Source organism: Drosophila sechellia, chromosome X (assembly GCF_004382195.2).
Source record: "Drosophila sechellia strain sech25 chromosome X, ASM438219v1, whole genome shotgun sequence".
NCBI lineage: Eukaryota > Metazoa > Arthropoda > Insecta > Diptera > Drosophilidae > Drosophila > Drosophila sechellia.
This window is the reverse complement of record NC_045954.1, coordinates 7,327,309-7,353,366: the sequence shown is the minus strand read 5'-3', so window position 1 is coordinate 7,353,366 and position 26,058 is coordinate 7,327,309. Positions and strand designations below refer to the sequence as shown.

Genomic DNA, 26,058 nt, shown 5'->3' with positions numbered 1-26,058 from the left:
CGAGAATTAGAATTATATTATTTTTGAGCGCCCATCGTGGGATCGAATTAAATGGGGATCGCAGTCACGCGATGATAAGCACAAATCGAATTTGTGCATGAAAAATTATGATTATTTCTATTATTCCTAAACCGATTATCTATCACGTCCCAGATGTCGTTTTATGGTGGTCAATGGATGGGTGTTGACGAGATGCGGGACACAAAACTATGTGCTCAATAATCGTGTTGGTTATCAGTCAAATTTGTTTGAAAGGTTCTTAAAATAGCCGCTAAAATATATTTATTTTAAATATATTTTTTACTTGCTGTTTGAGCTCTGTGAGAAAACTATAATGTATGGGACCACATTGAAAAACCTCAAACCTTATCAATGGATTCGTATTAATAATGGGCCAGCTTATAAACTCTTGTGGTTTTTAACACTGCTAATCAGATATATTTTTGTTTAATTTTTATTTCTCCTTCTACGGCATAGTGTTAGGATAAACAACTAAATCCAGCCGCAAAACAAAGTAGATAAAAAATTGATTTCGGTTTGGGGCATAAAATAAATATGTCGAAAAATGTCGATAAAAAAATTCTATAAATATATATGTGTAATACACATACACATTTTTGTAGGGGCAGATAAAAAAACGAAATCGTGAATGTTATTTAATAAATACATTTCTTGTATTCCGCTGGATTTTTCCGCATATGCTGTTTGTTTTTGTTTGCGGCGTGTGATAAAAAAAAGTATAACAAACTTCCACCGTACGTGTCGTTTTTGTTTGAAATTATTGTGTGCTTAGTATTAGTAACAAAACAAAATCGAAGCGGAAGCTGCGTTGGCTGCTAATTTGTTGTTCATTTGTTTGCTCTGTCAAGAAGCATTTCGTATTTCTTCTCCATTTTTTTTGTTTCTTATTTTTTGATAATATTTTCCCATTTTTTCGATGCGTTTTATTTTTGGAAGCAAGACGCGGCCCAAAAGCACTTTGTCTATAAAAATGCACTTCTGCGAAAAAATAAACACATGCCTCATAGCCAAAACAAACGCACAGCAAGTGAGAGGAGCTGCTGCACTTCGACTCTAACAACAAACAACTGTTGCAATTCCATTTAACATGATTTCTGGGCAAAAACTCGCGCCCCATATAAATGTGTTGAAAATAATAGTAGTGGGAAATGCAAAATGCATTTCTGAAATTGACTGAACACACTCGAATAAAGTCTATAAAGCAATGATCAAGTAATTCCAATTCGAGAATATCCTTTTGCATATATTTTCTGTGTGTGCCAACATTTTTGTATCCAAGACAACTATTATTCTTCCCACAACTGTAGATATATCCCTCGCCTCGCCGTTTATATTCCTGTCGATCATCTTTGGCTGCCGCCGCTTCGAGGACAAAAAAATATTGTCGCATATTTATGAACATGTGTAACAGATAAATCTGAAACTACGCACACAGCAGCGCTCATAAGTGATTTAGTTGTCAGTCGAGTGCATTTATCACAGCTGTGCATGGACGTTGGTTTTAGGAAGGGGGAGGGGGGTGGTGTGATGCATCGCAAGAGGGGTGTCTTTTTCGGGGGTGGGGGGCTTGGGGAGGTGTCGCCCGGGCGCCAGTAATCAAACTAATGAGCCTGGGCCCACCACCAGGCGGCAAAAATAGCTTTAAATGGATTTCAAATAAGAAAACGCCACGAAAACGCAGATTAAAAGCCAAATCCACGCAGAATTCCAGGGGTGCACAGTGAGAATTATTTATGTAAATCGATTACAATTTAAAGGTTAAGTGATATTTCCTCCCACTATGAAATCACTATACATATGTATATTCTTATACTACAAATAATGTGTTTCTTCTTTGAAAACCACTCAGATTTCTTTAAGCCCCCGCGCCAATATCCCATGCAAGCCTCTGGGTGGGTGGTTGGATGTCTGGCCAAGTAAAGTGATAAAACATTAAAGAAATGCGCTTCTCCTTTTTTACTTTTGCCCTCTTCTTATGCGGCAACACCTAGGGGTTGCTAATGGAAGAGAAGCCGCTGCTGCTGCTGCTGTTGCACTTAATGGCAAATGATAATGATTGATGCTAAAATGCAATGTGCACCACTCCCGAGTGCACATCTTCGAATCAGCACAAAAAGCCGCACGGAACACTTCAAGTCAAAGCTTTTCACGGGTGGTTTTTCTGGATAAGCAATCATTCAATGCGGTGCGCATTACAAAAAGAAGCAGGAGAAGGATGCCGTCTTATTTTTGCATTAGGGAAATTGGTAGATTTCTGGGGACATTTAATGGGCATGGTCCTTGTAAAACGAATCGGTGTTTGATTAAGGAATATTGACATTTATATCTGCAATAATTTGCATCCTAAGCTCTTAACTTTAAGTCTTCATTGTTTTTTTCTATCTCATCCCATTTCTCGACGCGACATCTTTCTTCTGTTCCCATTTGGTACTGTGTAAACAAAGGCATTCAACAAATTTGTAGGCGTAAAAATTGTCTTGTCAATATTTTAATGATATCACTTTACACCCCCTGTTTTTGGTCCTTGTCCTTGGGACCCCGTCCTTATTTGCCTGCCGCAAAAGTTTCCTTCTAACTTTTTCCCTTGGCTTGATGTTGGGTTGAAATTGCTGTCCCAGGGAAAAGGCTCGAAATCCCTGGCTGTATGTTGGTTTTTTCCGCTTTTTTTTTTTATTTTTTTTTTTTAGCCAGTTTGTCCCTTTTTGCTGCTTCTTCTTGTTCTTGGGCGTGTAAAGAAGAAGTCAAAAGTCCCGCCGCTCATTTGTTTGCCTTGTATACTTTTTTTGTTTTCTATTTTTCCCGGTTTCGGTTTCGTCGTACTCGGGCAACATTTTTTCTGTTTGGCTAGAAAATTACAAGAAAAGTGGCCGAGTGGTTGGAAAAGTGAGGGGGGTTTTGTTTATTTGTGCAAGTGTTTTCTCAATTGTGCGTACTGGTTTGGGAGGACGGCGGTCGGTCAGTCGTGCGTCGTCGTCTGCGGTTGAAATTCCTCTCCTTGGTACTTCGGTTAACTTTTTTACGCTTCTTTCACTCCTTTTGGCAGCCCACGGCATCCTTTCCCAACCGCTTTTCCCCCCAAATACACACTTGCACATTCCGAAATTCCGGTGTGGGCGGTGACGTTTGTCTAATCTTAACGGTTTTACATTTCATTGCGCCGGGTAATTGTCTGGCGGTGGTTTGGGTGGATTTTAAGGATATTCGACCTTAGTCCGCTACAGTTTATTAAATTAAAAAGTCACTTAAAGTTGGTCTTTTTCACTGAGCAGACTGGAGAAGTTTTATGTTAATAGGGTTGTGTTTAATCCCTAGTACTTGAACTGACGAGGGATTAAAAGGTAGACTTAAACTTAAAACATCTGCACTAACTTAACAGGAAGCTTTAACCTCCAGTTAATAACATTTAAATGTATTCATCTTAAACTTTACTTCTGGGATGCATTTTTCGTAGGCTCCATGGCCTGAGTAAGATATTTGCTCAACCGAAATGAACTTTATTTGTAACCACCTGTCAACCGACTATTTCCACTTAACCTCCGGTTAGTTGAAACTTACCTCTTTATCTTTGGCAGCTAATAGAACAGCAGGCTGGCCGTTGTTGTTGTTATTGTTCTTCTTCTTGCGCTTCTCGCTGTTGCCGCTGCTGCTGTTGTTGTTGTTCGTGTTGCTGGTGGCGGTGTTGCTGGTATTGTTGTTATTGCTGGTATTTGTATTGTTGTTGGCGCAATCATCGTCCTCCGCCGAACTGGCCACATGTTGCTCACTTTCGTTGCCGCCATTGTTGTTCTTTCGACTACAACTATTATTGCTATCGGTTGTATTGTGATTATTGCTAACATTTAAACTAGCCTCCCCCGCATCCTTGTTCTCCTCAAGATCCTCTGCATCCTGCTGCTGTTGTGTTGTTGCACTTGGCTCAGTTCTGGTTTCTTGCTGCGCATCCAGCTCCATGTCATCAGCATTCGATTGCATCGAGGCATTCTCCTCCTCATCATCCTCGTCCTCATCCTCCTCCTCGTCCTCCTCCTCTTCGTCCAGCTCCTCCTCGTCCTGGTGACTATTGTTGCTGTTGGTGTGATTGACGTTGCTGGTGGTGCTGCCGCTCTTGACGTTGCCAGTTGCAATCGGTGTTGCTGCTGCGGCTGCTGCAGCAGCGGCTCCTGTTGCTACCGTTGCCGCTGGCTGTTCTGTGGGAATCGCAACTTCATTCGCCGGCGAATGGAGGGGTGATTGCTGTTGCTGCTGCTGTTGCAATGCCGCCGCTGCTGCCGCGGCTGCCGCCTCCATCATCATCATCTGCTGGGCGTGATTGAAGAAAAGCTTGGGATTGAGGCAGGCGCCGCCAACTCCGCCGCTCTGTTGCAAACTGCTCTGCAACTGCTGCTGCTGCTCGGCGCTGAGCAACGGCGGCGAGGGCGACGGCGTGTTTGTGTTGGCCAGCAGATTGCTGCCGTTCTGCTGCTGCAGCGTTATGGCCGCTGCAACAATGGAGCTGTTCAGCAGCTTGTCGCTGTCGCTTTCCAAAATGCCGCTGCTGGCCGTCTGCTGCAACTGTTGCTGCTGCTCGTCCTCGATGTCGTTTGTTGCTGTTGCTCCTGCAACAACTGCTGCAACTGCTGCTGCTGTTGCTGCCGCTGCCGCTGTATCGCTGTTTTCGCTGTTGAGGTTGCTGTCGGGATTGCCGGTGGATAGCTGCTCTTTGAGTGTGTTCACTTCCTTTTCGGCAAGGGTTGCGCGCTGAAAAAAAATAATAAATAAAAAATAAATAAATAAGTTATTAAACAGATATATGAATACATATAATTTAATTATTATATTTGTACAAAAGCGACTCGAAGGCAACACCATCCCCTTTCAAAAGCTGTGCAGCAACATAAAGCACATATGTTGCTTTTAACACGAACAAAAAGCTAAAAGTTTGCTTAGCCCTTTTACACTCCTGCCTCATTCAGACTTTGCCAACTATCGACCCTCATTAATTTTACTTTTAAAGTCATTACGGGTTAAATTTAGCCAAATTAATACGTTGCAAAAACTTTTGTCGGCCCCCAAAATGCCAGCACCAAAAAGAGTTCTTCCAAACACACAATCACACGCCAAATAGGCCAAAAGGAGTCAGACGGAAGGCTTAAAAAACATTCCGGGGTATTTCCGTCTGCATTAGCAACCAAAACAACAACAAGGATCTAGAGCCAGGACCAACAAATTTATAGTTTATCGTCGGTATCGATAAGCCCAACTTGAAAATGTTCCCTGCTATTAGTGACCTGACCTTCGACTGTTTTGCCTGCTTGCAAGACTCTTTCTCTGAATTCAAATGCCAAAATGAGAAATTAAAACAACAAAATAGAAAGCATTGGGCAATACAACAGGAAAAAAAGGAGAAGAGAGTACAGAACTCCCAAAGAAGGTTACAAAAATATGCGGTGCAAACTTTTTTGGCAAATTAGTCTGGGACCCAGACCAGAATCAGGATCTCCCCCAAGTTTTAAGGCTTCCATTCCATTTTGCCTAAGCCCAAGCCAAGCACCAAATGGCAATGACTTTTGCTTCGATTTTCCGTTGATTTGTTCGGTTTGGTTTGGGGTTTTTGTGCAATTTTATTTGTATAAATACCGGAAGCTTGCAAAAAAGCAGGACTTCGGTGGGCGTTGCAGGCAATAAAGAACTTTGGAAATTAGTCGGTGAGCTAGTGCTGCTGCTGCTGCCAAAACTATTTGGTGTGAGTTTTAAGCCTTTGCCGTTGGTTCTTGGCCAAATTGTACTACTTCATATCGATGAAGGTCCTTCTGCCTCCAATTTTCCGAATAAAGTTAAGCAGGAAGTCGTTACACAGAGTATAGAAATGTGGGTAAAGGGTGCTAGATAGTCGAGTTTTGTGGGTTGTAAATACGATATTTAAGCTGTTCTGAATACTTTGAAAAGTACAGATCACTTAAGAAAAATGGTCAGATCTTCGGCTTTAAAATGCCAACAGCTGAATTTTGTTTTATATCTGTAAGTTTCCCTTATAGAACTTCCCCTAATGGCTAGAACCAAAACCACAAATCGTTCGACATTCGATGATTTTGAGTACGCTTAATGACAATATCCCTGGGAAAAGCGAATGTCGAATGGCAGAAAGCAAATCATTTTTCTTGCCCTGCCAGGCATATTTGTCAACATCATCATCCTCATTACGGGGGAATCGAAGGAAGGAGTGGAGACTCACATAGATATATATTTATGATATTTAAAAGCTCTTAAGTACAAACAACAGACAAGTGGTTGGGTGCAGTTTTGTCCTTCGTCCGACGTCCTTTCGAATGCCAGACACACTGGCAGACAGCTGGAAAGGTGGTGGGCTTGGGTGGTTTCTGGGCGGTTGGGTGGCTTCTCCCTCTCTCGGTGGTTCAGTGGTTGCTCTGTTTTAAGACCTCGGTCGGCGGCTGCTGCTGATGCCACTGTCTTGTTGTTGCCGGTTGTCGTTTCCCGTGAGCTGCTTAAGCTTGAAAATTGTTTTCATAATGGCCAAAAGAGAGAGGCTGTAGAGGATACTTTTCCGTTTTCATTTTCATTCCCGGTTTCCATTTCTTTCGCTGACTTTTTGCTGGACTAAAACGACCACCAAAATCGATCAAACTGAAAAGCAATCCCCGTGGGAAAGGCAGCACTTGTTGGTGTCCAGTTTTTCTACCTCGCCAAAATAGTTTCTTGGAAATTGTACTCTTCGTAGTCTGGGCAAATCAATTAATGCCAGCCAGTCCAACGATTCTGGCCCACTTTGAGTTCGGCTTAGCAGCAGTTACCAACCAAATGAGTTAATTAACTAAAATGCGGGTGGCTTTGCCGGGCATTCCTTTTTTTTTGCCCCCAGTTGGAGAGAGTTTTCCTCTGTTTTTTTTTTTTTTTCGGGACTTTACCCACTTCAATGGCTCTCGTTCTCGTCCTTTTGGCCCGTGTGTGTGGTCAGCTTATGGCAAGGCAAGGCTTTTCGTATTGAGCACCCTTTTAGCGTGCCCCATGCTCCCCTTTTATTTTTGGGTTTCATTTAATATTTTGCCGGTTGCCACTTCAAAGGAGCTTTCCAAAAAAAAAATGTATGTATATATATAAATTTTTATATATATATAAGCATCATTGCAAAGAGAAACGGGTAAAACCTTTCGCGTGCGAACCAAAAATGTTAAGTGAAATGTTAGCCCCTCGTCTAAGGGTCTGTTAAAATTCCAGTCATACTACAAATTGAATTGAAATTGGGAATGGTTATGGATGGCTAAATGATATATACGTATATATATTCAGAAAAGTACGGTACTACTAGGTTTAAGTGGATTAAATTCAACTGGTAATTCTATGGCTCATTTGTTTCGTTCGCAGACTGCAATTGTATCAACTATTGGCAAGTCCAACTTGAAAGTCCTTATCCCACTTTGAGCGCCTGTTTCTGATTCTGATTCAGATTCTGTATTTTATTTTTTTCTTTATAATGTTTTGTGTGTCCGTAGCCGTGTGTGTGTTTGAGTTGTTTGCTCGCAATTGTCGTGTGCTTGGCACATGTCAACTCATTCGCCAGAAACCCCCTTGCCCCTCTACAATACCCATTTTCCACACCCTCTGAAGTTGCAGCATGCGGCATTGTCTCAAGCTGTTTGTCTGAAGTGAGTTTGCCTCAAGACCCGTGAACGGGGAATTCTCTCTCTTTTGCAAGGAGCGCAGCAGCTGCTGTCAGGACTTCGGGACCTCAGGATTTCTGAGCTTCTGAATTTCTGTATTTCACGATTCCCGCACTTTTCTTCTTTTTTTTTAGGAGGGAGGTTGGGCGAGAGCACTTTTTGTAATTAGTACGAAGGCAATGTTATGAATTGTGCTTCAACTTAAGCTCGAGTGCCTTCATCTTCTTCTCCTGGTTTTCCAGGGGCATATTCAACCCCCTGTTGCCCGAAAAGGGTAGCTACATCGTTGGTCGTGGTAAGGGTTAACACGCGAGGCTGCATTGTGCGGTTTTTGGACAATAAATCAAAGCAAATCAATGCAACAACAGATGGAGTAAAGGAATGGGATCCTGAGGGGGATAAGGTGGCACACGCCGTTACTTCTTTGAAGCCAGTATACCCTACTCCCTAGTTAGCTGCAAAAGTCGAAGGACTCTTGAAAGTCCCTCCCTTAACCCATGACTGCCACTTAAACGCCTACATGACATGACAGGCTGTCATGGGGAAAATGCTGTGCCCCCAATACCCCATAAAAAACGAGGAGATGACGACGAAGAACCCAAAGCGTTTTTTACAATTACACACACATTAAACAGCACAAGCCAAAGATAAAGCTTCAGAAAAGTAGAAGATGGCTACAAGGGGTTAAATATAGATATGTGTGTGCCTGTCTAATGAGAGCGAAAATTATTGTAGCCTGACATTTGGCGCAGACAAAGGAGGAGGGTAAAAAACACGGAAATGGAGGTTAAGCTCTTGCTTTGACAGCCACAAATGCTAAAATAAGGATATATATACTTGAAAACTGGAGCACATACATATGCGTTCATATATATATTTAGTTAAAAGAAGTTCCGAGAAATCGAAGGAGTTCCATAATATTAAATAAAAATAAGGAATAAATATAAGAAGCATTAAACTCGCGCGATTTAATAATCCCTCTTCATAGTCCAAAGCGCATTTAAGTAGCTCAACTGTTATCCATTAATTGCTCGGTCTGCTTTTCGACTTAATACTCCAGGAACTCCTGCTCGAAACCCCCACTTTTTGTTGCCCCCCTCAAAAAGTATTCTTCAGATTCGGGGCATGCCTTTGCATTTGCTTTACAATTTCAAACATCATTAGCAACGCACACAGAGGAGGTTTTGAAGGGGTTGTGGGAAATACACACGCACACATGTGCACAAACATATATATCCCTTTTTGCTAATTATTTATTTAAATATTAAACAAAAAATCCCCAAAACACACACAGAAGGAACGAGTTCAAACCCCACATCGCAAAAAAAAAAAAAAATAAAACTGCAACAGAAACCGAAAAAAAAAAACGAAATGGAAAGAGTGCCATAAAATCAACACACACAGAGGAAACACCACTCACACACACACACACATGCAGAGGAAAGAAAAGACGAAAATGATGTATTGATGCTGAAAGAGAGAGGGCGATGATATGGGGATCCTGTCTGCACACAAATAAAAAACACTCGCACACACAAGACAAGGAGGAGTAGAAGAACAAGAAAAGAGAGAGATAGAGAACGATATGGCTCTGTGTGCAAATACATAACTGTACATTCGTTGAGATACCGTTGGAGATTTGAGCTCTTGTGCCTCCTCTTCTTTTGGCTAACTAATATTTTCTAATTTAAAATTCTGTTTCTTTTTTATTGCCTCGAACGAACATACACGTATGTGTGCGCCTCACCCACACATCCTTCTCCACACACACACACACACACACACACACACACGTATGTAAATTTATAACATTTTCTATTTACTTATCAAAAATCAGGCAAAAGGCATTGAGAAGGGGTTGGTGTTTTTTTATTTTATTTTGTTTTATGCTTTTTTTTGAGGTTGGGGGGTTGTTGGTAACTGAAAACTGCGTGCACGCCCAAATGTATGCTATACAAAATATAAATTAGCTTTGATATGCGAAGCTGCTGACGAAGATGAGAAAAGTCTGGGGGGAGGAATGGATGGGGCGTGATATTCGGGTTGGGGTCCTGTAAAAAAGGATTATATACACGCGTGCCCTGCATATGTGTCTGTTTTGTGTGAAAAGATGCTGGAAAAAAGGATTAATGCGTGCGCCAAAGCAAGAAGAAGACGAGACTTGGCGAAAATGTACAGTGTGGGGGTTTTCGATTTTTAATGCGTCACATGACAGCGAAAAAGAGTTATATGTGGGAGAGAGATTGTGGAAACTCAAGTTCCTACGAGTTTTTTCACTACGCCAAAAAGTGTCAAAGTGTGCGTGTGTACTACGCTTGAGAGATACAGTTACAGTATTCATAATACCCAAGGCATGCGTGTGAGTGTGAGTGGGCATCAAATTAGAGGATTTATAATTGCCATAGGCATAGAGGAGAGGGAAATTAAGAGGTTAGAAGAGCACAGTTAAATAAGTACAACTGGCGGATTGCTGTGAAACCGATCGATGATCAAAAGCTTAAAGTTAGTTTGAAGATTACGGGAATTTTTCAGAAATTACCTCGTTGATTCCCTAATACAAATACTACCAAGCCAAGTTTTGCTGCCGTTTTTGATTAACGGGGGGGCATTGCAAATCCCCCTCCGTTTTCTTAACAACCCTTTTGGAATTCCACCTTCCCGCTTTGAGTGACCAAAAGTAATAATAATTTTTTGGCTTATCCTTATTATTACATAACGTATGCATACCTTTTTTTGTATGCCCCAAAAATACTCATTCCACTAACAACAGGACCAATCGTACATCAAAAATGAACGCTGGACATACATGTGTGTGTATTAGATGACCCTTTTTTGTGATCCAGTGGGTGGGTGGGTGAGCCCATTGTTCTGTCTGCCCCATCCCAACCAAGGTTTTCCGGTAGGCCTTTTTTGGTCAGGATTTTTGTTGTGTGTATTTTTTCTCTCTTTTTTGTAAAGTAAATAATTAAGCATTACACTGACCAAATAGCACAAAGCAAAGGGTGTGGGAATGGTCAAGTCAAGGCAGAAAACGGGCCCAGACAAATACAAATAAATATAACTCATATGTGGGCATTGTGTGGGTTAAAGGGGGCTGGGGTTGGGGTTTGGGGTGTGGGGGATGTGTGTGTTCGGTCAGGCCATACAAATAATGATTAGAAAGCCCCGCCCCTAAACCCTTGTAATTTTTGACATTTTTATGCGGGCCGCAAAATGCTTTCAGGGGGGATAAAAAAGGAAAGCCGAAGGGTTGTCCATTACCTAAAATTTGACATTTTAAAATCTAAGCGAAATTAATGATTTCAGTTTCCTCGATGGTGGTACAGTTGTGCACGAAGCATGTGAATGTGAATACCTAATTAAATATTATGTGAATCTTTTCTGGGCTTAATCAGACCAAAGCATTAATATAAATGAACGTATTAATGCTTAAGGCCCCGCAGACTAGAGAATCAATAATTCTTTTGGGTGCTGGAATAGCAATGCCTAAGCTAGCTCCGTTCGAAAAATCTCTTAATTAAACCGAAAATGAAGCAATTTATTATTTGCGCTTTATAGCGAAGTTTCTTTGCTCCAGGACGAGACCCTTTTTCAATCAAAATTTCCAATCAATGTCAATTCATTATGCCGAGTTTCTTCATCTCTTGAACAACCACGGCAACCAAATTTGATGGTTGGGGTTGGTTGGTTAAAATTCTGCTACTAAAGCAACCCCGAAGACAAAACTCAGTTGGCATTTTTAATGAAAAGCCACGCCAACAACGATGGAGCGAAGCCCAAAAGTTGCCTGTCAAGTTTTGCCTAATCAAAATCGACAACATTTTATAGTTTGGGGGTTTTTCGACGGGGGCTCCGTTCGTTCTCTATAGAGATGAGAAGACCTCACCTTACCTTTTTCGATGGCTTAGCCCGCAGAGTGTGTGACAAACAAATATTTGAGAACGTAAATCAGAAATCTTTCGCTTTCATTTGGCAATCCTTTTGTGAGCGAGGAAAGTCTACGAGTAGAGGGAGAAATTTGGGGTTGCTTCTGATGCTGTCCTGGCAAAATCGAAAAACATTTCGTGTATTAAAACCGAAACGAATTAATTTAATTAATTACAATCATGTCTTATTAGAGACGTATGAAGAAGACGACGACGACGAACCAAGACGTTGTCCCTCGGCAAATCAAGGGGCGAGGGGAGAAAATCAAGGCGGGAAATCGGGAAAAGGACGACAGTTTTGTTGCTGGCAAAATGAAACAACAGCGCGTGTCAGCTGCCAAAGAGTTGCTTTTGTTTCAAGTGCTGCCAGCGGAGCTTAGTGGGTTAAATTTCGATGGACTGTGTGGGGGTATTCTTGGGGTGTTAAGGGTGAACTTTTGGGTGGTGGCGCCAAAATTTTATGCTCACATCATTTATAAATGCCTGATTTGTTATTTACAAAACGAGACAAGTTGCGGCATTTCGGAATTTTCCAAACGGAGTTGGGGGAGGTGGGTTTCGGTCTACAGAGCTATACATATACTCGTGTATGTGTGTTCGTGTGCGTAAGTGTGGGTGCCCGCCACTTAATTTGAATTTGAGTAATTGCCCAAGGAGGAGAATTCGCTTGCAAAAGCTTTGTTCGCCCGGTTTTTAGTGGTTTTATTTGGGTTAAATTTAAAGTTTTATTTCCGCCGATTGGAAAACAGAGAAATCTATTCTTCATATACATATTAACAGCAACTTTCTGACTCAGACAACTACTGCAAAGATAATGTCAGTCCGCATATAGCACTCAATATATCTCTCGCTTCTTTTAACACTTTGTTGGCTATTGTTGTTGCTGCTGCTGTTAATTAATTTCTGCAAAAATATTTATTATTATTAGTCGACCCGCAAATGGCGATGGCAATGCACTCGGCCAGCGAACACTCGATTTATATATGTGCTTATATATCTGCATAAAAATGCATGCCACTGATTCGCACTGGCTGAACCCCCCTCCCCCCCAAACACCCTACTCCTGTCTGTTTTTTTTATTTGTGTTTTTTACCCCCCTCAACGACTTGACTGTCACTAAACGGCTCATCTAACTGCAATGCTTCATAGAAATTTGTTTGTATGGCCGGAGGAACGTATCGGAAAAGGGAGCATTATGGGGTTAAGGGGGCTGGGGGGTTAACGGGGGGGGGTCTGGCTGGCGGGCAACTTATTTTTACAACAACAATGAACCAGAGCGTGAGCAAGTGAGATGGAGGGATGGAGAGCGGGAGAGGGAGCACAAATCACAGAAATGAAAATCGAAAAGTGCATGCTTCTCCCATATAATATCAGGCAAATGAACAGACACAAATATGCATATGCGATATATTTGCATATGTTTTTATACAGATAAAAAAATATGTAGGTCATCGACACGGTATTATAGCTATCAACATGTAACATCTAATTATGCAAACCATATCTACATAGTCAATGTAAAACTTACGTTACAAAATAGTTATACAAACTGAGACTATTATTTACTGATGTACTGAAATGGTCAACATTTTTCTACGGTGCATCTATATCTGCGTCTGTATATGTATATCAACATACTATATACTTTGTATCCGAGAGTTGGGGCAACAACAAATTTACACTCCAACAGACGATGTCGTCGTGCCAGTCACTCAGTCAGCCAGAGCGGCTGTCTATAATGCAGTCCCGCCCTCTCCGCCTCCGTCCCATATTCCTCTGATATATATGCGCTCATTTATATATACCTACACTCATATATATATATATATATATATATATATGTGTCTGTCTTCATATCCCTCGACTCTTCTATAAAAATAGGCAAATAATTATTTAAGAATTTCTTGATTAATTGGCAACGTTGTTGTTGCTGTTGTTGGTGTTTTTGCCGCTAATGTTGTAGTTGTTGGGGCATGCAAATGTTGCCGCCGTCGTTGGCTAAAGCGAGTGAAAGAGTCAGAGAGAGGGGACAGAGAAAGAGACAGCCACAGCAGCACCAGACTGATGAGGCATTTTGGCCAACACTTGATTGCGTTTTCAATTGTTTGCCGTTATGCATTTTTGCCAATAATTCACATAAATGGCGAACGGGATCCGTCTCTCAAAGACATTTGCAATTGTTTTCTATTTTTCAAGGAGACGAAAGACACACTGCAACTTAGTTGCAACTTGAAATGCAAGAAAAAGGGGAGAGAGTTAAGCATTGCTATTTTAATGGGCGATTTTAATTGGATAAGCAGGAATGAAGTCAAGTATTTGCAATGAAATGTCATTCAGTTGATATGATGAGTTAATGCAAGGCAATGGGTGCAGTTCAATGAGCTTGGGTATTCTCAGGTAAGATAATGATTTCGAGGGCTAACCAACCAATTAATGAAGTCAATGGAATGCTAATTATTCATCAAACGCTTGTTTCTAATTAACCTAATGGAATTTTAATTTTTTCGTTGTGCATAATAAATTGAAGTTGGCAAGTGACCCAAATTTGTACATATAAAGAATATATAATGTCAAAAGTAGCATATACGTTATCCAGCCGATCGATAGCAATAGCAACCGTTTTTCAAACAACTTCCCCCGTAGATTTCATTCAGTGCGACAGTTCCTCCATCTCTAGAAGGCAATTAGCATATTTTATATCAATTCTTGTCATACACGCATTCCACACCTTGCCATTTAGTCAACCGCCCCTCACACACTCTCCGGAACCCCAACCCCCGCAGAATTCAAGTGTCACCGCCCTAACAATTGACAAAGTTGCACAAAGGCTTGCCGAAAGAGATGGGGATATGAAGGGAAAAAGAGACGAGACATCGCACTCCTTTTGATGCCCCCCTAATGTCCCTTTCTACTTCTACTGCTCCTTCATCGTCTGAATTTTCACGTCTGCGATGTGTGGCTCTCGTTTATTTTTATCAACTTTAGTTTTTGGGCTTTTTTGCACTTATTATGCGGCAGACAGAGAAAGAGAGGGCGCGATGCAGAGGAGAGAGAGAGAGTGAGAGGAAATATAGGAATGGAGAGACATTTCGCAGATTCAGATTCATCTTGTCGTTCCGCATAAATAACTGTCGCGTTCTCTCTATCTCTTTGCCTGCTCTGTCTGGCATGATGCATGCATTATTTCATTAAAGTATTACAATATTAATTCGATTTTCACTAATTGACAAGAAGAACAAGAGCAGACGGAGCAGGCAAAGCGAGAAGAATTGAAGCGCAACGAATTTTACTCTGTCTAGGATCTGTAGATGTCATTGGGGGTGATTAAGAACATGGTATCAATACGGTTTCATAATTGAATATTAGTTTCGAATGGTGTATTAGAATGATTTCCTTGCAACCTTCAGTTATCACTGTTTCCTACAACCGTTCAAAATGCTCTCAATCCTGGGCTTAGTTTTGACCTGATTTCGAGACTGTTTAGCCGACTTAAAGCCACTTGGCAAAAAAAAACCCCTCGAAAAAATTCGCGGATAAACAAAGGAAAAAAGAATACAGCCCAAACGAGAGTGAGAGGCAGAATCGGGGAAATGAATATAGGTGGGTGGTTTCAGAGTCTGCAAATGTTGCGGTTTTTACGCACAACATTTGGGTGGGGGGTATTTCTGTTGTGGATTTTAAAGCGAGTGAACGAGAGGGGTAGAGACAAACTGTTGCTCGGCATTTTGCGTTGGCATGTTTGGTATGCTTCTGACCCCAAAGTACAAATCAATTGCATGTGTATGCTGCGGTGACTGTGCGTCTCTGACTGTGTGTGAGCGAGTGTATCATTTGCACATCACACAGACACAGACGCACACAGATATTAACCCATACAGTGACAAACTGGCCACGTGCTGTGCTGTGCTGTGCTATGCTGGACTGCGATTACGAGTGCGAGTGCCTTTTGGTCAATGCCAGCCGACTGACTGCCGGCCTTGTCTCCCTGCGAAATTGTGTCAATTGCAGTGGCCACTGGGAGATGTCACCAGCCCCCCATTCCACAGGCCACCCACTTTTCACACACCCAACACCCACTCTCACACACATTGTCCACACTCAACGCAATGTCAACAACATGCGCAGGTTGCGCGTATTTTCGCAAAAAGGGGGCGGGCAATTTCCGAGTTCGTTGCTTTTTGGGGAGCACCCGAGGCCTATGACTTTTCAATGTCAAACTGAGGTTAATAGGGATAATAAACGGGAGCGGTGATTTATTTCTTGGTATCTACTTTGTTTTAGACTACTAATTTTTTCAAGTAGATAAGATTACGAGACCGCCCTCCCATAAATTCCTGCCTACTTGGATATCTATTTTCCCTGAAGTTGGTATTTTGCGAACTGCAGTTCGTTTCCTTCTCCTTCAATCACTTTTTTTTTAATGTTTTTATCAATTCCTCAACGGTTGAGCAGACGATGAGTGGCGTGACCTTCAATGTGAAATCAAAATCAAAATTAAAATCGAATGCTCCCACGCATTCAATGGATGAATGCTTAATGATGATCTTTCCAACAAAGAAAAAATACGACAAAACCGAAACGAAGCGAGGCGAACGCTTAATTTAATTTCCTCCAGACAAAATGTGAAATTCGATCGAAAGCATTTTGTATGCCGAAAAACAAAAAGCCCAACAAAGAATCGCTCAAAAGCTGAACCAATTCTTTTTTTTTTTTTTTTTGGTTTTGCATATCGACAAGGGCAAGCAGGAAATCCATGTTTATGTTTAAATTAATAATAATACAAGAGAACAGGGTACGCACATATATACATATATGTATATACGTATTTATAATATAAGAAGGGTATCAATGAAATGCTGCCCATTGAACGAACTCTGATGGCGATAATGATGTTGCTGATGATGATGATGCTGACGTTATGCGGGACAGCATTAATACAATAAATTATATTATGGCTCTTCCTGTTTGCTCCGATAAAAAAAAGCGAAGAACGAAATTGAACAATATTTTTCGCTCTCTTCTTTGGGCTTTAGCTTAAGCTTTAGCCTTTTTTGCGGGGGATTGATAATAATGCCTGGTCGTGGCTGGATCTGGCAGATCTTGAGCGTCTGATTTGTGCAAATAATTGAAATTTGCATATAATGAAGGCGACACACTGGGGGCGTTCAATAAAGGGGGTCTTCGGGGGTCTGCGGGCTTCGGGGCTTTTTTTTATTTTTTGCCTTAATTTTTTATTTTTTATGAATGAGGCATTTCATGCACAGTAGCTGCAATCAAGTCGTGTGCTAACTCTTTTGGTCCCAGGATAAGTCTATTGTAAACTGGAAACATAAATTACATTTAAGGTGAAGTAACCCCCTCTTTACCTTGAAAAATATGAAAAAAGGGAAACCCTAAAGCCCAAAAACTGGTACCCAAATTGATGATCATCTGGTAATGAGCATGATGATGTTGCTGTTGCGCCCACTTTGTGTGGGCGAGATGTTGCTGGCGTGTCTGTTGATGTTGCTGCCGTGCTGTTTCTGATGTTGCTGTTGTTGCCAAGATGTTGTCGCTGCTGCTGCTGCTGCTAATGGCAGACAGACGAGACAAGTTTTGACATATTTTGTTGCAGGAGGATGGAGAGGAGATCACCGCCAACAACTACAACAACAGCAACGACATGAATGAAACGCAAATGAATGAAATGCGGCTCGAAGGCAGCAAACACACACACACACAACACGGCCAAACAAAAAGCACAAAAAAGTGAAAAATATGTATGCAGAAATAAAAGAGGGAAAGAGAAATCTGAAAACAGGACCCCCAATCGCACGTGTGTGTGTAGTTATCATTATAATGCCAGTCGCGACAAACATCATTAGTTGCTCACCACCTTAAGTGGAGCACAGTGTCTGTCTGGTCGAGGGGAAAGGGAAAAACGAAAAAATAGAGTCGAAAACTTACGAATTCTGAATGAGAGCAATGGAGTGGGAGTATTACCTGCAAAAGAGAAGATGGAAATTATTGTTAATTTTATAATTATAGTTTTGGCGTACTAGTTTAAACTATAATATTCATTGTTTAATTAATCACTTCTTTTTTATCTGTGTTTATCTGTTTACTGAAAATCATGAACCGAACAGTGAATAACTAGCGGTGAATCACGTTAAAATTGTTGATATAAATTATATCAAACAGTGATCAAGGTTAGGTAACCTCACTTTAAAATCTACAAAGATATCTTCTTTTATGCGACACAGAGTAAAGAGTGAATCACTTCAAGTTTCCGCTTTGAAAAATGTAAGAAAAAGCAATCAATGCGATAATTTTCTTTGCAAGTTAGCTTAGATCACCATTAGAATTTTTAAAGATAACAGATAACAAAACCGATATAATATACCAACACTGTACACGCACCAATCAATTGGTATAACCACAAAGTTGGCGGAAAATATTTTGAAGCTACAGGCAAGTCGGTCGGAATACGTCGGTAGCCGATATAACGCGTCAAATAGCAATTAACAACTGATGTAGATAATTTGCTGGACAAAATATTCTGAGCGCGAAAAAACTTCAGCCCACCGAGACATACAGACAAATACACACACAAATATATATATATATAAAAATCCATATAAATACACATGTGACTGTGTGTGTGTATCCACACACGAAATGGCCGCAGCATTTTGTGATAAACGACAAAATAAAATCAAATCTAAAGCTCCCAAAAAAAAAAAAACAAGAATACCAGAATGAAATAAAATAATCACAAGGCAGCTACTGAAGCTGCCTTTGTGTGTGTTTGTGTGGCATTAGTTGGATAAAGCTAAAGAAGAGCAACAATTTCTAAACAAATACATCATCATCATCATAATTATAAAATGAAATTCCTGTTGCCGTTTTTTTTATCAATTTTATTTGTGGCCGAGCCGAGAAGCAGGGAATCAGGTGTTATAAAGGCCATACATTTCGTGTAGCAATGTTTAAGTATTGCTAAAGATACCGAGAGTCAGAGATATACATATGTGGCCCCAGATAAAGTTAAAGTCGAATGTGTGCTTAAGATATCTAGACAAATAGCTGCCATATTTATATGGAGACGTAATCAAGTCAGTCAAGTAGAGCTTCGTCTATTGGCCAAAGGTACAGATACAGAGTGATACTGTACCGCCCCATATACAGATAAGATCTGCACCTTATCTGCCCCTGATGTATACGCCTATATAAGCCGCGTATATAGTATATATAGTATATATCCTCGCCTGCTTAGTGGACAAACAAATAGCGTATAAATAAAAACAAATTACAACAAAAAGCGAGACAAGGGTGCCAGCGAGATAAGAAGTCAAGAAGTGGCAGTCATATCTGCCTGACGAGCTCGAAATATAGCCATAGATATAGCCGAGATATCAGTTAATCGGTGGGCCATATAGTCGCACACATACTCATACACTCATACTTACAGAAAGATTCGCCCGCATGGCGGAGACAATCGTCATAAATTGTTTAGTTGTTGGCTAAACATGTTGAAAGATTTATGGTAGGGCTATACGGCCATCATATAGTGATTTGTAAGAAATCGGCCAGATATATATTAGGCGATGTGACTATGTGGCACTCTGATTAGGCAATGGCGTCAGTTGGTTAGTAAAGTGTGAAAAACTGGAAACCTTGAGCTACTTGGAGTATTTGCTCTTGACGTCTGGAGGTTTTTGATATAACACCACTAGACCGAAACTGATCTTAACAAATAATCCATATACTATTATTTTGTATGATTTTCATATTTTGCTATTGAAAGTATTGTACAGTCTTTTGTGAAGCTGTATATATATAATATGTCAACTATCGAAAAGATAAAAAATAAATGAAAAAGCAAACTAAAATGACATGCAATGAAACACGGGCAGGAACAAAAAATGGTATATATCGCTTCTATCTGTGCACACAATCGGCGAATATATAAACGAGCGAACTGATATATGTACATTGCCCATCTATATATCTATATGTATCAAGCGAAATCCCTACAATAAAACTGGGCGGAGCACAAGTGGCAAAAAAAAGAAGAAAAATATCGAAACGAAAAGAAATGAAGGAAACGAGAAATGGGAAAGCAAAAGAAGAAAAATCTGCCAAGTGAAAAGAAATCGGAGCCAGCTGAAGCTCGAATGGCAGTGGAAATGCGAATGGAAATGGGGAGGGGGTGGAAAATGGAGGTGGAAGGAAGCCTCAGCATCCAGCAAATCCTGATGCTCCATCTGTATCTGTATCTGTATTTGTATCTGTCTCTGTCGCTGTGTGCACGTACGACTCTATACATATATGTGTGTGTACACCTATACGTAGCTGTGTAGATGTTTCTGTAGTTGCCAGCACTCGAATAAAATCGAATAAGCATAAAAACGCATGCCATAAGGATACGTATGTGTGTGTCCTGAGTACATAAGCCGATGCGATGCTGTATCCACAAGATATACTCTATACACATGTCTAAGCGGGCTGGATTTGGGTTGGCTGCGCCTCGAACGCATATTCAATAATGACATAAATAACACACACGCACACGACAACCTCCTTTCTTTACACCTGCTTTTCTTCCTTGCCGCTCGTTGAGTACGCTTCTTAGCACCTAAAAGCATGCTACTATTTTTTCACTCGCCACTCAACAACAACAAGGCTGCCCACCAACACACCCATACATGCCATTCTGTATTTGTGTGTGTGCACTTGATTACATTTCTGCTTCTTCTCTTTTTCTCTTTATCCCCCTTCGGTTTTTTTTCCTTTGGCTCCCTACACATGTATATTATATATATTGACGTTAACCCCCCTCAACGCTGGTTGGGCGCCTTTGAAACTTGGGAACTTGTCAACCCAAACCCCCGAAAAGCCAATCCCCACCCCAATTCAATGCCCCAAAACGCACGAAAAAAACCCCCCTGATAGTAGTAGGGGTTGCATAGGTGGTTGGAAAAAATAATAATAATAAAGAAAAAAAGAACCGAAGCTTAAAGGGCGCTGAGAGAGAGCGACATCGCCATCGACAGGAAAACGAACACGAACCGAAAAACGAAGCGTACGAAGCTCCTCTCGAAAAAGCGTAGCTCAGAAGAGGGTAGGCGGTGCTGGGTGGAAACTCTGGGTGGGGTGGGTGGCAGCCTCCCGTTTCAGGGCCTTAGCTGTTGATGGCTTCCCAATCGAAATCGATGTTCGTATGTATTTCGCTCCTTTTTCTCGGTTACGTTTCGGATTTTTTTTTTTTAACCTAACCACCCTAAAATAGAAATTTCACTCGTTTGCTCGCTCTCCTTTCTCTCTCTCTCTCTTTCTCTCTTGTACTCTCTCCACTTTTTTTTTGGGTGGGCCCTGGTTGACAATATTCCTTGGGTAACAGCTTTAAGGCTTCAACGATGTTCGGCATTGAGTCGAGTGAAAGTGCCGCCTTGTATTTTTTTTCTTTTTTTCTTCACCCCTCCACCCAATGCTGGTTCTTCCTTGTGTTTTATAGCTGTCTGGTAGTAAGAATCCCCTTACCCCCCTTCATTGGTTTTTTGTGTGTTGCTTTTTTTCCACTCATTTTTACGTTCTTGTTATATTATTATTTTTTTTATAGCGCCAAAGCTTCGGTTTTCGAGTTCGGGTGCCAAGATAGAAAGGAACAGCAAGTGCTGAGCAAGAGAGGAGGTCCTTTCCCAACGCAAGGAGGGGGGGGGGGGGGGGGGCTCGAAAAAAAGGAACCCATACGGGCAATACCAAATTGGATTGGTTTCAGTTTCGGTTCGGTTCTGTTCGGTTTATGGGGGAAAAAGTGGGTGTAGAACTTTGTCAAGGGGGGTTGGTTGTTGGGTGATTGGATGGATGTCGTGTATTGGCATCTAGGGGAGGGTGACTTGGTGTCTAGATGACTGAGAAGGAGCACAACATTTTCCTCTCCTTTCTTTTTTTTTTTGTTTTTTGGTTTTCTCCCTCGCTTTCCTTTTTTTTGTCCACATAAAAATTTGTGCGTCAATTGAATTCGATTGGACGAATCCAGAAACGCACGAGTGGATTTGTGTGCGTGTGTGTGTGTGTGTAGGGAGCGAAAGAAAGAACGGAAAAAAGGGCAGCGCTGTTGGCAGCGCAGTCAGCGACAACGAAAAGCTGTTAACCTTTCGCACATAAACACACACACACACAGAGATACCCACCGTATATATATGGATTGCTTTCAATACATATCGGCAACGCCTTTCGGGCCCCACTTGTGATTGGTTTTCACCGCACAGGCAGCGGCACAAGCACACATATACGTTGTACTACCGAGTATATAGGGAGGCAGGGGTAGCTGATGTATTCCCACAGTAGTTGACCCTAAGTAACTCGATTTCTGCTCGAGCTAACCAGATGAAACTTTGGCAGGGTCTTACGTGGGCTATTCAGTGTTGAAATGAAACAAAGCAGGGAGCTGCAATTGGATGTCAATGCTTTTTATAACCCACGAAGCTGGACTTTTGATTACGTTGGAAACTTTCCTTGAAGTGGCCAAGTAAGGGATTCGAAAAGTAATACATTGTAGATTTTAGATGTAGATTGAGAACCTATATTTGGTTTTAGTAAATCTATAAATACCTAACAACTACATATAATTAGTCACTAAAATATTTAGCACATTGCCTCACATATTTCCAAAAATAATTAACTTACTCAGCAGGCGTGTAAATTTGCTAATCTTTAAGTTATTAAATAAAATAAAGTATATTTCATATAAATATATTTCCATTTGCTTATTTGGAAAAAACAGCCAATTGCATTAGTCAAAGTTAAGATAGGACCGCCTGTGCTCTAAAACCCATGAGCTGTGAGCAATGAATGCAAACCCCAAAGCACTTTGGTCCATGGTTAATAAATAAAAAAATAGCCAAATTAATGAATCACAGGGGGGAACTGCTTATCGCGCTCAAGTTGAAAATGAACCAATTATCGATCGTGAATCAGAGGTCAAGCACGTAAGAGATCTTAGTGCAAAAGTACGGAATGGGATTCGGTTCTAAATCGGGACGATACACATATGTGTGGATATATCGTATGTGGTTCGAACCGCTCGTCCATTGGCCCCTCCACCTTTTTCGGTTTTCGGTTCGCCTGTCGATTGCTGATACAAGCACACAGGCACACAGGCATGTGTGGATTTGAAACCAGTCAGGCAAAGCGAACGAATCATCGGCCGTGTGCTTGTGTGTGTGTGCGCCAGTCAATAACGTCCAATCAGGTTTGTTAAAAATCTATCTATATATGATGTTCATGATGACGGCGACGCAGTCGATGTCCGCACACTCACACACACGTGAAAGAGCGAGAGAGAGAGTGAGAAAGCGAGAGAGACCCCTCTCGAAAAACGGACTCAACTGCAGGCTAACACCCTCCACCCCACTGCCTCGTCAGACGCCACGCTTCTGCTCTTTCATTCATTTGCTCTGGGTTATCGAACACACATTGAACCGAGTGCTGCTGTATGTGTGTGTCTTATCAGCTGCAACTGCTCGCGTACTCTCTCTGTCCCTCTTAACCTCTTTCTTTCACTCTGCTTATCTCCTTCTGCCACACTCGTATGAGCGGGCGTTTTCTCCCCGTCTCTCTCTGTGGCAGTTTCACTCAATGATTCGCAGCGTATTGAGCATTATTTTGAGTGTTCTCTCTCACTCACAGTCTCTTGAAAAAATCAAGCTAAAAAACCAAATAAGTAAGTGCAGTTTCTTGGTTGCAATTGAGAGAGCACTCTCTCCGTTAAATTTTCTCTCCTCTTCTCTCATCCGTTCTCTCGCAGATTTTTTGTTTATTTCTGTTTTTCACTGATTGATTTTCCATAATATCCAACCCCAGGCAGTGACGTCGGCAGAGGCAGCGCTGCTCGCGCTCACGTGTGTGTGTGTGTCCGTCTGTCTGTTTGTTAGTGTGTATTGAACTCTTAGCCAATGGCAAAAATTTCCAATTGCGTACGATTTTCCAATCAAAATGGCACACAATGAAAATAAAAAATGGTAACGACCGGCGCTGTCGAAGGGATGGATTGAATGGTAAATAAAAATGCAAGCTGCATCTACACTTAAAACAACGTGCAGCCTCACTAAAGCAACTTTTAGGGAGGTTGTGAAATGTATGCATTGACAAGGGATATTCGAAGGTACATCAAACTGAAGACTCAAACTGACTGCAGCAATCACGCCCATTCCCCTTGCAAAGCCACACTGAAGTTCATAGAAAAATCACGAGGTCCAAGCGCAGCAAATGCCGGCTCCTTGTGCGCATATCTGACATATTTCCAATATCATTGGTCGATAAATACCGAGTAAAACGAATCGAAACGAAACGTACGAAAATGGCACGTTAGGGGGGGCCTCAAGGGGCTGGCCTCGTACATATGTAGATCCCTCCCAGCTCACAAAAACACACTCACATTTGAGGGGACAAGTAAAAAATGAGAAAGGACTCGCTCCGTTTGTTGGCCATACATATATATAGGTACATATGTGTTCACCACTTGTTGTTGTTAGTTGGGTTTCGATTTATCGTTGTTGTTGTTAAAGGACATCCATGTGTGGAGTTGGTGCAAATACACTGTACTTTTTTTAGTTGAAGTAACCATTGGCTAAAATTTAGCATAAAGTTTCGAAATATATGACATATAAGTCTATTTAATCTATTTGCTATTCCTCTAACGTAATCCTTACTAACTCATAAACAGGTGGAAAAAGCTGTTTAATCTTTGCTGCCTTTTACATTGCCTCATTTGATGCATTTTTACGACTAGAACTTTGCTTCAGTTTCCAAGAGATTTTCGCTTCCTCCTAAGATTTCCGATTACCGATTCCGATTGGTTTCCGATTGCCCAAGAGTTCCCTTACCCACACACATACGAAAGACAAATCCCTCTTTTATCCCCATGGCCATAAACGAAGTCTGCCAATACAAAAAGAAGGCGTTGTACTGAGAGACCCATCCACAGACTGCAGAGGCATGCCCGCAAGGTCTTTAGAAGGCAGGAGGGATTCCGATTGTGAGGAGAAGGGTGTGTTGAAGGACCAAAAGGATGGGACTTTTATAGGAGGCCCTATATATGGGGTAGGGTCTTTCGGGGAGTCAGTGTCGACGCACTCAGAACTGAACGGAACGGACATGGACAGCCGGAGAAGAGAAAAGAGGATACCCAGTGCAGGCGTCGTCCTTCGTACTCGTCGTAATAACGAGTTGTGGAGAAAGAAGAAGTACGAGGACCACGGGGAGGAAGTGAAGAGGAAGAGAAGAGGAAGCACTGGGTCCTGCCGAGGACTACACAAACGATGATGATGACGACGACGACGACGACAATGTCCTTTCACATTTGTCGTTTTGGCCGAGACGATGGCTTCAGCTTTAGCCGCACAGTTCGCTGCTGTCTCTTTCCCTGTCTGTGTATTAGTGTGCCTGTGTCTGTGTGCGGAGGGACTGACTGACTGTGTGTGTGTCGAGGGGGTGGTGGTGGCATAAAAAGTTTACTTGTCTGCGATGCTGTCTGCCCCAAACTGCTGCCAATTTTTATGCGCTCCCTACATCTTTTTTTTTTTATATCCACCTCCAGACCGAACCGAACCAGCAGCAAAACCACCCAGTACCACCCTACACCCTCCACCACCTCCACTTTTGGCTGCTGCTTTATTTCATTTCATCTTCACTTTCGGGTTTCGTTTTCTTTCTTTCTTTCTGACGTGTATAGATTTTTGTTCGGTAGGGATGATTGCCAGCTTTCGGGGGGTGGATGGATATGGTGGATATTGGGGGTTGGCTGACTGGAGGAGGAGCCGTACATTCCGATTCAAGGATATTTCCCGATATGTGGAAAAAGAAGAGCAACGAGAGCCAGAGGAGCAGGGCAGCAGAAAGAAAAAAATGAAATGAAATAAAATAAAATAAAGAAAAGCTCGAAGCGAAAGAAAAGACAGGAAAAATGGGAGGAAATTGGGTAGGAGCTACGGGGTCTTTGGGAGGTCCTAGGAGTTCGACTCGCTCTCTTTCTCGTTCTATGTTTGTGTGTGTGCGGCTCCTGTTCTTGATTGCGCGCGTTAGCAGAAATGAAAATCGGGAGAAAAAATATATATACAAAAAAAAAAAAGGAAAAATGAAAGAAAAACGAAGTTGGAGAAGAAGAAAAAGCAATCGCGGCATATAAGAAATAAAAAAAAAAAAAAGAAAATAAGGGAATTTATTTCTTTTCGAGCGCGCGCAGGATTTTTGCCATTTTCTATATATATACATGGCCAGCAATCCATACATAGCAATGCATATATATGGCCATAGATATTTGTGTGCATGCTATATACAATCTAGAATGGCTGGAGCACTTTTCTGAATAGCTTTGGCCGTGTACATGGCAATAAATTGCCCTCTGCCAGCGCTATTTGATGATTTTTATGCTCCCTATCTTCACTTCCCCACATCCTGGCCTCCTCTTTTGG

The 26,058-nt window shown here is 41.5% G+C and overlaps 1 protein-coding gene across 3 annotated transcripts in view; it reads right to left on the bottom strand.

Annotated features, from left to right (window-relative positions):
• Window positions 1-26,058, bottom strand: part of LOC6618996 (homeobox protein cut) — a 67,159-nt gene that overhangs the window by 25,524 nt on the left and 15,577 nt on the right. For all 3 annotated transcript variants that reach the window (XM_002043205.2, XM_032724416.1, XM_032724417.1), the window contains exon 2: window positions 3,577-4,758. In XM_002043205.2, coding sequence (XP_002043241.1) covers window positions 3,577-4,758 — 1,182 coding nt within the window. The remainder of the gene's footprint in view (window positions 1-3,576; window positions 4,759-26,058) is intronic.